This window comes from Peromyscus californicus, unplaced genomic scaffold (genome assembly GCF_007827085.1).
Source record: "Peromyscus californicus insignis strain IS unplaced genomic scaffold, ASM782708v3 Scaffold_9__1_contigs__length_137607984, whole genome shotgun sequence".
In the NCBI taxonomy this organism is placed as follows: Eukaryota; Metazoa; Chordata; class Mammalia; order Rodentia; family Cricetidae; genus Peromyscus; species Peromyscus californicus.
Genome location: NW_026294617.1, coordinates 45,651,829 through 45,665,816, shown reverse-complemented (window position 1 = coordinate 45,665,816; position 13,988 = coordinate 45,651,829). Strand labels below are relative to the sequence as shown.

The following is a 13,988-nucleotide window of genomic DNA, read 5'->3' as shown; positions in this document are numbered from 1 at the left end:
GCTGCCAACCTAGCGCATCAGAGTGTTCTGCCACAAACTTTTCTTTGTGTAAGTAGAATATACTCTAAAATGATCAAATTGTAGTATAACAGACACATAACCCAGAAACAGAGTCATTTATTATCAAGGGTCACACATTATCTGTAATTTGATAGGCTACACTTTTGAGAATTTTTAATTTGAGTGTGTGTGTGTGTGTGTGTGTGTGTGTTTCCAAGTGCCCATGGAAACCAGAAGAGAGCATCAGATCCTCTAGAGCTGGAGTTACAGGTGTTGTGAGCCACCTGATATGGCTGCTAGGAACCGAACTCGAGTCCTCTGAAAGAGCAGCCAGTGCTCTAACCACTGAGCCATCTCTCAAGCCCTGGGAACTATATTTTTTCTACAACTGACATAGAGTGGCATAATAATCTTGTAGAACCACATATATGTGGCCCGTGGTTGACCAACTCTCACTGTGCCTAACTTTTTTGTACCTTCTTTAAAAATTTAGATTTACTCATTTATGTGTATGTATTGTGTGTATGTCTGTGTACCACACGCATGCCTGATGCACACACAAGTCATAAGAGAGATCTCCACTGAGTGCCAGAGCCCCTGGAACTGGAGTTAAAGGAAGCAGTAAACCACCATTTGGTGCTGGGAACTGAACCTGGGTCCTACTGCAAGGATGCTGGACCACATTCGTGGTCCCTGTCTTGGCTCAAGGCCCTCCCCACAAGTCATGCGCACTGTAACCTTCAGGGCAGTCCTCTCCCACCTGGTCAGCTGCTTCGGACACTGACTCTAGCCTTTCTGTCCTCCAGTTCTCCTGGCTGCTCCTTGGGCCCTTTACCCTTCTCCTCCCTCTGTATGAGATGACTCACCCCTCCAGTTCCTTGCCCATCTTCAGAGTTGAACTCAAATGCCACCTCCAGATCCCTAGATTGGATCCTAGCCTTTCAAAGCTCATAAGTCAACTCTAATCCGATAATCATGTCTACAGTGACACATAAATGAGTCCTTTCTGCTCTGGGCTACCTGAGGGCAGACAATGGTATTGTTTTTGCCTGCTTTCCCCTCACCCAGCCCAGGGTTGGGGGTAAGGCAGACACCCTCTAATCCTGGAGCCAGTGGTGCTGAAGAGCAAAGGCTACCAATCCAGGACAGTGAGAGTCAAACCACTCCAGATGAAAGTGGTCCGGCCTCGTGGGGCTTATCTCCCATGGGCCAGCAAAGCAGCTTGTGACTAGGGTAAGGAAGAGGGAGAGGCTTTGGGGAGATTAGATACGAGTGAGAGCCTTGATACCCGATAAAGAATAACTAAAAGTAACCAAAATCCTATTCTGAATGAAAAGTAGAAGCTTTCAAGGGTGCCAAGTTAAAATAAGCAGATCCAGTCAGCAGAGACAGCAACACCTCAGAGAGGGACTGGCTCAGCTTATGAAGGAGGCAGGCAAAAGCATCTTGTCCTAAGTACTGCCATTTTGACTTCAGACTCCATTTTACTTATAGGGCGAAGTGAAGTTCAGGTTCCCAAGCCCTGGAGGAGCTGAGAGCTTTCTAGTGGCTGACCAACCTCCTCCTTAAACAATAGAAACAGTCTGTTACGCCCCTCAGTTCTCTAAAACATTATGGCTGTTCCTAACAACAGAAAGAACAGCTGAATCTGATTGGTTGGACTGAAAGGCTTACATTCTGTGTCGGTTGACAATGACGGAACACACAAGGAAAGTCCCTGGTCTTTGATTCCTGATTGGGGAAATTTTTAATTGTAACTTGGCAACAAATGTTTGTGATTTTTGTGCTTATAAACCCAGCTTCTGCCCCTGCTCAGGGCTGCCAGAAAAAGCAAGGCTCTTGAGTCCTTGTCCTGCAGCCCTGCTCGATCAGTGACCCACGTCTGTGGTGAATTATTAAAGTCTTTGGAACCGTAAGTGTTGTCTCTCTTCTTCATGGTGCACAATGAGCTAGGTGTGACATTTGAAGCCTTGGTGGACCTGGCCGTGGTTTTCTCTTCCCTGCTCCTGCTAAAGAATAGTTTATTGGGACTTCACTTAGCTTCATGTGTTTCCAAAAATCTGATAATGTAAAATACTATCTTAAGTCCCCTAGCACCTTTAATCCTGGTGCTCCAAGGCAGAAACAGGTAGATCCCTGTGAGTTTTATAGTGAGTTCCAGACTATCCAAAGCTACAAGTGAGACCCCATCTCAAAGAAACAACAACAAAAATAAATTAAATGTGCAGAATTATTTCAGATTAAGGAAGACCCTGAAGAATGCTTCTGTCTGGCAAATCAGTAGCCCTGACTTGTTATTGACGTGAAGGCTCGTGTTCCTCTTGCCTCTTCTCTTTCTATATGTCATCCTGGAGGATCTCGTCCACTTCCACACTTCAGCCACCTCTGCTAAGTCCTCCTGCACACCTCAGATGCGTCCCATCTGGCTTGGCTGCTTCTTCCTTCTCTTCTCCTAAAGGGCTTCCCCTCCATCTCTGCCCACCCCCATCTGGAAACCTGAGGGAAGTTCTGGCTCCCACAGATACAGCTGCACTCAGAAACTATGACACCCCAGGGAACATGCCGGGCCCGTGGCCAGATCCTCAAGGGCACATGTGGAGGGCAGGGGCCCAGAGCCAGGGCAGCAAGTCGTTAAAGGCCTAGAACCTGTGGTTAAGGAACATTGCCTTCTATGGGCTCTAACCATTCTCCCTGATATGCCAAGTCCTGCCCTTTGTTTCCACGTTTTTGTCTAGCTAATCATGGCTCAAGAGTTAGTTCAGGGGCTGGTGAGACGGCTTAGTGGGTATAAGTGCTTGCCACTGTTAAGCCAACCGGGCAAGAATAAGGTCAGTACCACAATTTTTGAGCCCAATTTAAAGTAAGCTTTATTAAATACTGGCCAAGACCATGGATACTGGCCAGATCCATACCTGAAATTCCCAGAGTATGGCTCCAAATTACATTAGGCAAGGGCTTATAAAGGCAAAACACACAAGGCTACGTACTTCCTGCTTTTGTCCAATCAGAGGCAAGTATACATCCTAACATACTTCTGCCCACATGTGATCAAGCACACATCCTGTGCAGTTGGTGCAACCAAGCTTGTTTATAGAAGTGCAAACACTTGACTTGTGTTTTACATGAACAACAGGCCCAGCATTCCAGGAAGTTATCTGTCCTTGGGCAAGCAGGGTTTACAGGTCAGAGGTGTCTTTGTTTCATAGATCTTTTAAGTACAATAATTTGAAGTTAAAACGTAACTTTAGCCATCACACCACCAGGCCTAAAGACCTGAGTTGGATCCCTGAGACTCATCTGGTAGAAAGAGTTGCAAGTTGTCCCCTGACCTGCACACACACACATACACACACACACACACACACACACACACACACACACACACACACACACCCAAGAAATGTAATTTAAAAATTAAAAAACAGATATTTCAGGCCTCACCTCACCTACTGCAGAAAACCTTCCTAAACTTAGGACCCCCACACAGGCTGCCCTCAGCCACACTGATTGTGCTCAACTGCTTCCACACTGGAAGTAGGTTCTGGGAAAGCTGGCTAGGGAAGTCTGTGTATCTTTTAGTTCCCAGTGCCTGGTACAAGAAGTGGAAAAGAAGAATGGGTGGACAGAAAGACTTCTGGTAACACATTGAAAGCTCAAAATGACCCCTAGACAAACACCATTCCCTTCCAGAAACAGCCATACATTTTCATATGTAAATATTTTCTACATAAATAATTGCCACTCACTCCTATCTAGTTGTTATAGTAGGAATGGGTGATATCTGATCTATTTAAGCCAAAATAACCATGTTTAGTCATTGTGTCCTTGGGACAAAATTCAAAGGAGATTGATGTTTATAAAATTCCATGTAATCAGGATGATGTGACATAACTTCAGTTCTATGCCACAGAAAGGTCCCCTTTTTTCTTGATAATACTCTTTCAATTGATCATATTGGTATTTTGTTTATTTATTTATTTATTTATTTATTTATTTATTTATTTATTTATTTATTTATTATGTATAGTGTTCTGCTTGCATGTATGCCTGCAGGCCAGAAGAGGGCGCCAGATCTCATTACAGATGGTTGTGAGCCACCATGTGGTTGCTGGGAATTGAACTCAGGACCTTTGGAAGAGCAGCCCCACTCTTAACCTCTGAGCCATCTCTCTAGCCCCTATTTTGGTCTGTTTTAAAAATGGTGACAAACAATATAAAATTGCAGATAATTTAAGCTTACCCCAAAAATATGTGCTAGACTCAGTTCAGAAATTTAAGACATCCAAATATGCCTATGAAAAGCTTAGAAAGTCTGCCCACCTGTGAAAATTATAAGGGGAAACCATGTCAAACAGCTTTCTGTTACAGCAAATGCCCAAGACAGTCAACTCATAAAGGGAAAAGTTCTATTTCTGACTCACAGTTTCAGAGTTCCAATCTATGCTGGTTCCATCTCACTGTGTTTTGGTCTTTGGTGAGAAAGCACATCACAGTGTGGATGTGTGACTAACAAAACTGTCTCCTTCATGGCCAGGGAAGAAAAGAGAGACTAGGGAAGAGACTATGCATGGTCTTGCAATGACATGCTTCAGTGGCCCAAAGACCTGTCATAGGACTCTACCTTAAAGTCCCACCTCTCCCAATGGCACCTTGAGAGACTAAGCCTTTCGAACAGGATCTTTAGGGAACACTCAATATTGAGACTGTATCAGGGAGCATAAGACCTGAGGCCGCCTTCATTATTTCTGTCTGTAGGGCATCCCCAGACCCTATACTGGAGTAACAGGCAGTTGTGAACAATAATGTGGGAATTGAACCTGGGTCCCCTGGAAGAGGAGCAATTGCTCTTAAGAACGAGTCATCTCTCCAGCTCTAAGAACATGATTTATTTTATTTCATTTTGAAACATTCATTTTGTAGTCCTGGCTGTCCTGGAACTCACTCTGTAGACCAGGCTGGCCTCAAACACACAGAAATCTGTCTGCCTCTGCCTCCTGAGTGCTGGGGTTAAAGGTATGCCCCACTATAACCCAACAAGAATATGATTGTTGATATGAAAATGTTTGTGATGCTCCCACTATGTTAAGATTCAGTTTCTGTATTTCAGGTCGACCCTCAAGAGGGATGTGAAGTGAACTTGGTGTTTAGCACAGAGCGCTACAACTCTGAGGAGGTAAGCTGCCATAATTAGTGATGTGGCCTATTAGAAAAGTCAATACACACAGTCTTTAATGGAAAAAGTGAGAATCTTCATAGAAGACTGGGTACCCACCACAGTAGTGGGGAAAGACCGGCAGACAGCAAATGATCTTACCTTCAGGACAGTAGGGGATAGCTTATTGAGCATGCTGTAAGATGGCAGCAGGCTGGGCAGTAACTAGCATCTAGTGGGAAGGTTGCAGGGACTCCATTGGGGGATTTCTTTTACAAATATGGTGGGTTTTTTTCTTAAGTCAATATGTTCAATTTTCATTTAAAATATTTTAATCTATTCTTTGAAAGTTCCATACATGTATACAATATAGCTTGAGCTTTCCCACCCCCTCGTGCTTTTCTCCAATTCCCTCAACACCCACCAACCTATCTCCCTCCAGAGTTCAGGTCCGTGATTATTACTACTGTAATTATTATGATTAGCACACGGAGTCCAATCAGTAGCGACCACATACAGACGTGTGTGGAGCCATCCACTGGGGCCTGGGCAACCTACCAGTGGCCACATCACCAAAGAGAAGTGTCTCCCTCCTCTAGCAGCCATCAATTGCCAGTAGCTCCTTAGCCAAGGGTGGGGCCTGCTGAGGCCCCAATCCATGGGAGAATCTTGGCTGGCTTGACCCTGTGTGGGTCACCACATCTGCTGTGGGTTGAGTTGATGTGGGCATCAGCCCTGTCATGGAAGACAGCCTTTTAAAAAACTGTTTTATATGGATGGGTGTTTTGCCTTGATGTATGTCTGTGCACTGTGTGTGTGCCTGGTGCCCTTGGAAGTTAGAAGAAGCCATTGACTCTCCTAAAACTGGAGTTACAGACAGTTGTGTCACGTGCGTGCTGAGAATCAAAGCTGGGTCCTCTGGAAGAGCAGCCAGTGCTCTCAATGTTGTCCCATCTCTCTAGCATGAAGACCTTTCCATAGGTTTCATCCTCACCTGTGACTCAGATTCTTTCTGTGCACTCTTCTTTGATGTTCTCTGAGACTTGGATGGCGAGGTTGACCAGATGTCCCATCCTCTCATCTCTGGCTGAGCACTCACGGCCACTTCTTCCCAGCATTTTGACCAGTCGTGAGACTCAGCATTAACCGCTACTCCCTGAAAAAGAAGCTTCCCTGACCAAGGTGGAAGCAACGCAAATCTATGGGTATAAACATAAATAGCTAAGAAGGCAGTGTGATGGCATGACCATTTATCAAAACAACACCCCCGGGGCCTCTGATTTCCCAAGCCCTGGGCTTATGACAAGGCTTCCTGGAGCAGACAAGCCATCAGTCCCATGGAGCAGACCTCGAGTTCTAGCAGAAACTGATGGCTTACCTCCGTAAGCTGCATGCCACTATTGCCCCCACGGCCACAGCTTTGCTGGCAGGTCAGTGTTGCAGCTCGCAGGCCCCAGTGCTGAATAAGACCGTTGATGGCTTTCCTCCCCCAGCAGCTTGTGGAGCACCTTCTAGCGCGATGAAACCCAGCCAGCAGGGAGAGCTTCCTTGTCAGTTTGAGATTGATTTCCTGATGTCCTGCAACCATGCTTGAAGTCTTCAGAAATAGGAACCTAATATTTAGTTACGGATTTTTAAGTACCTCTCTGGCCTCCCTGACCAATGACTTGTAGGGAGGTTTCCTATGCCCAGCACTTCCATTTTCTTGAAATAACCATTTCTTCTGGGAGATGGTGTTCGAAAGTCATTGCATGGTGTGTAATTCCCGTCATGCAAAGACACAGTTCAGATTGGCAGCTGTACTGTTCTGGGAAGTTATTGTGAGCCACTTTGCACATAATTTCCGATTGTGCAATCTCTAACATGTAAATAAGGGCCATGCAAATTGGAGGAATTTTGGTTGATCACATATCTGTCCTGGTCAAAGGCTCAGGTCACAGATATTGGGCTGCAGAGCTCTGTGGCAGCAGTTGGGAATTCCTGGACCATGCTTGGAGACCCCTTTTCTGATCTCTCAGTAATGGCTTCAACAGTTACTGGTTTCATATGTCTGCATTTAGAACCGTCCACATACCTGTCATTCCCTCTTCCTTAGGGCCTCCTGGGAGAGAATTTCACAACTCCCTTGGGTGTCCTTCCTCACACTTCATCGTCCTTAGAATGACTCACTGTGAAATGCCAATATGTTCTTTTTCCTGTCAGCTGGTGACATTTCTAGTTGGCAGGCTGGCACAGTACGAGATCTGTGATACAATTCTGTATCAGGTTAGAGAATCATTTACACAGAGGCATTGCATAAAACACGGAGCAGTGCCCATGCATGCTACAGGCACTGTCTGCCTCTCTGCAATCCCCACCACGCAGCCCACGATTTGCTAGGTTGCCTTCACCCCATTTTCATGAGAGAGTAAGCAGAAATGCTATGTGGAAATTAGAAGAAGATGGACGTCCCTGTGAGGAGTCTGCCTGAGAGGCGGCAACCAGAATATGGGCGGAGAGGCCAGCCCAGATTGTCAGCAGTGGTGGTCTGAGCCTAAGAAGCCTGGGAATTGCAAGCCGTGCTCCCCACATCAAAGTGTGACAGGGAGGCAGAGTTTCAGAGGGGAAGGCCTGGCATCCCTGACCCAGTGCCTCTGGAAGAAAGCTGGCCAGGATTCAGGAGCAAGTTCTAGCACAATACACGCAGGCAGACCTTGCTTACTAACTGCAGAGTTAATTTTTCTGAATGTACTGGGAAGATGCCTTTGATTCCTAGCTTTGCAAACTGCAAACATTGAAGCTAAAAGCGAACGATGACTGGGTTTTTCTCACCAACAACGCGCTCCTCTGGATATGATGGGCCGGTACTCTAAGAGTGCAGCCAGCTAACTGGAGTGAAGGTCAGTCTTTCATCTTCACAGCACAGCACAGCAGAGCTGTCTGATGGGAGGCACACGGAGAGGACATAAATACCTAGCTCTCTTCCTCTTCCCAGAAAAGGGCTAACATCAAAGGAGGGGGGGCCTTCTCTGATAGCTTGAGGAGCCTTTCAATTTTTCTCTGCTGCCCTACTAATTAGCATGTGAGTTAGTGCACTCTGGAAACCCCTCCTCCCATCAGAAACAGACACTCCTAGAGAAAATTTACCCAATGGAAAGTTTGTTTCAGTTCTAGAAGCCGGCTTATTTTGAAGACCCAACTTTGATTGTAATTTCTTTCACAGTGGACCTTTTGAGTTTATTTCTGGTTCTTGCCTCAAAACCAGGATGCCATTTAAATGACTAAAAAGAAACGAAGGGACAGGCGGTGGTGGTGCACAACTTTAATGCCAGCACTCGGGAGGCAGAGGCAGGCAGATCTCTGTGAGTTCGAGGCCAGCCTGGTCTAGTTCCAAGACAGGCTCCAAAGCTACACAGAGAAAACCCTGTCTCAGAAAAAGAAAGGGGGGGAGGGCGGAGGAGAGAAATGAAGGTTATTGCTTCAACTATTCCACCAGCCATGTTCTGATAGGACACCCTGACTAGGAGACCACGGCTTGGTTTGGGTGGGGCTGCGGCTAGTGAATGTGAACTCCTCATTCCAAGTCTAATGCCCATGGTATGAGCCTGTGCATTTTTCTAGGGATAGGTCCTTGGCTTTAATGGTCAAGTTAAAGAATCTTGACCAAAATGGGGAAAAATCACTATCCAAGAGCAGACACCTGAAGTCTTCGGATTTGAAATAAGTGGGGGTGGTCACAGGATCCACAGTCTAAGTGCACGCAAGTGTCACTCAGTGGCTGAAGTTGTCCTATCTGGATGATTGGCGTGTTTAATTTGAAAGAGATCTCAGAATAAGGAGGAAGAATTATTATAGCCTAGGTTAGTAGCTGAGCTCAGATAGGAACCAGTTATGTGAGCTGAAGACGTGAAGTGGGTTCCTTTTTAGAAGTTAGCATTTTGGTCTTTAGGAAAGGAGCTAATTCATGCGTGCACGTGCTGGTATTTTTGTCAATAGGAATCAGCATCGTCTTCTGACTCAAGTTAGTAAGCGTAATGTCCAAGTACCATAGTGTTAGTTCCAGACAGAGTGAAGCAGCTACTATCCTGGAAGTATGAGCCAAGAAGGGCTCAACAGACAGCAATGCAATTTCTTCACAAGAGGTCCACCCAGCATTGGTACGTAAAGATGAAATCAGAAGGTAAAAAGTTGAAACGACAGCAAGACTGAAGGACTACTCTGTTTTCATTTCCTTTCTGTCGCTGTGGTAAAATACAGACAAAAGCAACAAGAGACAAAGGGTTTGTCTGGCCCACAGTTCCAGGGCACAGTCCATCAGTGGGAAGTCACAGTGCACCCACAATCAGAAAGCAGTGAGTGATGACCCTGGGGCCTGCTCAGCTCCCTCTCTTCTCCATTTACATAATCCAGGATCACAGACACCCAACAACAGGTAGACTGATTAATACAATCAAGACAACCCACCCCAGGCATGCCTAGAGGTCCGTCTCCCAGGTGATTCTGGGTTCTAGCCAGTTTACAGTTCCCGCTAACCTCAAGCCCCGAGCACAAAAATCACCTTCTCTAAAGTTAAATCCCCTCTGTTGATGCCAGCTTGCCAAGCTCAATGGATTCTCAGTCTGGGTGTTTGTGTGAATTGCAGTGGGCACAGTTGATAAGGAACCTTCTTGGGTAACTTCAAAACTTTTATTGCAGGAAGCTGAGGAACGTTTGGGCAAATGTTCTGCAAGGGTGTTTTTCAAGAATCAAAAACCCAGACCGGCCATTAATGTCACCTGCACAGGACTCACTGAGAAAATGAAGAGACAAGAAAGAGATTATCTGCTTTACAAGCAAGTGAAGCAACTGAAGAGTCCTTTGGACATCGTCAGCATTCCTGGTATGAATCAGTAGCTGGGAGCCTTATATTCAGGAATGTATCTAACCACTAGATCATTAAAAAGAATGATTATTTACATTTGCATGTCTGGAGAGGTGCTAAAGTTCAGCTATAGATCGGGATGTCTCATTATTTTCACGAGGCTCCCAGGTGTCTTTTTCTGTTCATCTGTACAATACACTAAAGCTACCAAAAGCTGAGTCCCTTTATAAAGTTGACCATTTTGCATCCCAGAATGAGGACACAAGAGCTGACTCTAAGAACAAAAGACAGAAGTCCTTGCAAAGACAATCGTGTAGACTGGAGTGCAGATTGCAGGGGAGTCTAGAACCCGAGGTGACACTCGTGGAGTTCTTGTTGATAGCCTTGGGAGGGTTAGCTGACAAGATACTCCATGTCTGTGCTCAGTCCCTCTGGCCCAGGGCTGCCTGAGTGACTGTCTGGGCCATTCTGGGCTGCTGCAGTGGGGTCATGTTGATCTCATTTCAGGTCAGTGGCTAATGGGCAGTGGAGCCATCTCCAAGAGATGTGCCCTGCCCTCTGCAGTGACTCAGCTGGAGTGGAGAGCAGCCCATTTGTCTTGGCACTCAACAGAGTGTGTGGGCAGCGCTAGACATTCAGCACTTACTGGCAAATCCAATTTCCCAAACCACAAAAGTCATCTCTGGACTTGCACTTGGGCATAAGTTTGACATCTGACCACTCCAGCACTCTCCTTCCCACACGCTCGCTCAGTGTGCTCACTTGCCCAGATACCCTTCAATTCCTCATCAACACCTGCGAACCCCAGGCTCCGTTTCTCACGGCAGCTGCCCCCACTTACTGACACGGACCAAATGCTTGCACTTCTAATACCACAGTCTTGAGTGATTCTCACCTAATGCTTCCTTGACAAGGAAGGTCAAATCTGGAGCCAAAGGACTATGAGAATTCAGAATAGTGTTGGAGATATTCATGTTGCTTGGAATAAGTGAGCTAATGACTAATATTTAAAAATCTACAGTTGCATCGAGATCTTGTTTCCCCCTTAGATTTGGAAATAGGAATCATTTGATGCTTTAAAAAAGATTTATTTTTAATTATGTGTAACTGTGTGTGTGTGTGTGTGTGTGTATGTGCGCGCACCATGTAAGAGCCTGTGTCCGTGGAGTTCAGAAGAGGGCATCAGATCCCCAGAGCTGGAGTTACAGGTGGATGGGGGCTGCTCAGTGTGGGTCTTCTGCAAGAACAGTACAGGCCCTTAACCGCTGACTTTGGACAGGACTTTTTCCAGGAATATTTGCCACAGTAGCATTAGCTTTGGGACACTCTTCAATAGAGCCATTCAACTGGATCCTGTTCACTTACTAAGTCCTGTGTACTCCTAGGAGCCATTCTGAAATCTACCTAGATTTGGCTACTGTACAACATCACAAAAAAAAAATATTGGGGCTGAAAAGACGGAGAAAAGCATTGGTTGTACAATTCTGAGGTACAGAGTTTGGATCCCATCACCCATTCAAGAAGCTAGGTATCCCACAAACACCTGTTAACTCCAGCTCCAGAGGACATGACACCTCTTCTGACCTCCATGCATGCACCAGAACACACACACACACACACACATGCATATACAAATACAGATACATACACGTTCTCGAGCACACACAAATACATAAATAATTCAGTCATAGTGGAGGGCAGTTTTCATCAACTAAGTTTGAGTTCTGCTCTTACTGTGAGTTCAGCAGACACTGAGTGGTGCTGATTGCTCATGTATGCAAAACTATCTACTGAGGATCAAAGCCTTGGTTTACTAGACAGATGCACCAGAGTTTAATGAATATGTGAAGACTGAGGAGACCAGGGACATTTGTCTGAAAGTTCACAGATCTCTAAGGTGAGCTGTGTATTAATGAACTCATTGTTTCATAGCATCAAGGGGATAGTCCTGATTCACTGAATGAGTGCAGGATAAAATGGATTGAGGCAGTTGCCTTAAATTCTTATAAAGTACTAATTATCACTAGGAGGTACAAAATAAAATTGTTCTGTTTAAAAGACATGAACTTTTATTATAAAATAATGTTGTGATTCAACAAATCATGCAATATATTCCTACTTTAACCTAATTTATAGTTTATTTGTTATTTGTTGAAAAATATACTTTTGTTCGTTGTGACTGCCTTTTTAACCTACTTATCCAGTTTCCAATAGGAAATGACTTTTGATATATTGAGTAGCTGAAATCAAGTAACACAGTGGATGTCTGTAATCAACTGAATTTATAAATTTCTAGAAACAAAAACAAACCAGAGGGCTGACTTTAGATTGAGGCCAACTATGGAGACAGGCTTGGAGTAACCAGTTCAAGTCTTGGCAGTTTCTAGTCAGTATTTAGTTAATCCAGTGATGAACTTTCGTAGTTTAGTTAATAAACAAGGCAATCTAATCCTAGCTCCCCATTGCTTCTCTCTTTAGTTAGTTCTCAAACTTCCCACAGATAAACATCTGTGAGCAGAGGGAAAGGCCGGAGGAGCTTCAGATTATCAGTAACACCCCGTGTTGCTAAGTGCACTTACCAGGTCACATGTCCTCAATGCTGACAGTCTTTAGTGTAACTCATTTATCTTTGAGGGTAATGCATTTGGCTATCACAAATCTAAAGCCACAGTAAGATAAGAAAGCGTTGGGGAGCTACATGAAGGAAGTTTCAGTCACTGGAAAAGAAGAGGGGGGGGGGAAGGATGCCAGAACCCTGGGACAGGAGACCAAGGCAGGGACATTCCTGTCACTGTGTTGGCTTTGGAGTCCTGCATGACATGTCCCGGAACCCTATGGATTCAGCTAGCTGCTCACATCAAGGAGAAACTACAAATTCATTCATAAAGTGCTAATAATTCCACCAAGCAGCAGAAGTCAGAAGCTTCTCTATGATAACATGAATAAAGTCACAGCTCCCTGTTGATCAACGTGTTCTGGCAAGTTGACAACTGGGTTACAGAAGTTAGCTTGAGAAGTCAGTGAAGGACCGCAGTGCTTGGCTCTAAGTGTGAAGGCACTTGTATAGTTGGTAACAGAAGAGAACGAGAGACCAAATCCTTAGAGGAATCATGTCACGGTGGCTGACGGCAGAGCAGGAAACCAAGGCCTTTCAGCTTTACTCTCAACAAGTTTTCTTCTATAAGCACTTGCCAAGTGCCGGGCCTCCAGTACACCCATTACGTCTAATATCTTCTTGCTCTCTAAAACACAGCCACATGCGAGCTTTTGCCTTTCTATAGGCACAGAGCATGCCAGCCTGTGCACGTGCAGTGAGACAATTTCTGCTTTACGTAGCATGAGCTGTTTGCTTCCTCAAATTCTAATTTTTATTTATTTTTATTTCTATGTGGGGGTGAAGGGGTGGGGGACATGCACATGGAGGCTGGCTTTGTGGAGTCAGTTCTCTCCTTCCACCTTGATATGGGGTCTGAGGATTGAACCCGGGTCTTGCAGCTTGCACGACAAATTCTCCCCCACCCCTCCTCCAACCTCCACGCCCAGCCCATCGCTTCCACAACTTTATACCCCACCAACTCTTATCACTCCAAACTCTCTCATCCAAGGACCTTTATTTTTTATTTTTAAAAATCTAGTTTTATGTGTTTGCATGTTTTGCCTGCATGTATGTCTGTGTACGAACCTCGGTGAAGCTCTCACAGAGGCCAGATGGCTTCAGATCCCCTGGGACTAGAGTTACACAAGGTTGTAACCTACCGTGTGGGTGCTGGGAATTGAACCCAGGTCCTCTGGAAAACAGCCAGTGCTCTTAACTGCTAAGCCATCTCTCCAGCCCAGGATCCTTTTCTTTATAGCCTTGATTCTGATTTCTCTGGCTTCTCCCAGGATTTTGCCCCTCAGCATCATTCTCATCTGCCCACCATTATTAGTTCCTGATCTTGCCCCAGAGACAGTGCCCTGTTGACCAAGTGTTTCCCAGAGCCCTGTCCCTTTCCT

The 13,988-nt window shown here is 45.3% G+C and overlaps 1 protein-coding gene and 1 long non-coding RNA gene across 3 annotated transcripts in view; one reads left to right on the top strand and one right to left on the bottom strand.

Annotated features, from left to right (window-relative positions):
* Rarres1 (retinoic acid receptor responder 1) overlaps positions 1-13,988 on the top strand; it is a 44,178-nt gene that overhangs the window by 18,069 nt on the left and 12,121 nt on the right. The window contains exons 2-3 of one of the 2 annotated variants that reach the window (XM_052730406.1): positions 5,108-5,173; positions 9,791-10,010. In XM_052730406.1, coding sequence (XP_052586366.1) covers positions 5,108-5,173; positions 9,791-10,010 — 286 coding nt within the window. The remainder of the gene's footprint in view (positions 1-5,107; positions 5,174-9,790; positions 10,011-13,988) is intronic. The other variant, XM_052730405.1, reaches the window with a different exon arrangement.
* Positions 4,872-9,896, bottom strand: LOC128105344 (uncharacterized). The gene is made up of 2 exons (XR_008216311.1): positions 7,964-9,896; positions 4,872-7,395 (listed from the first exon to the last, which is right to left on the bottom strand). It is a non-coding gene; the product is annotated as an uncharacterized LOC128105344 (long non-coding RNA).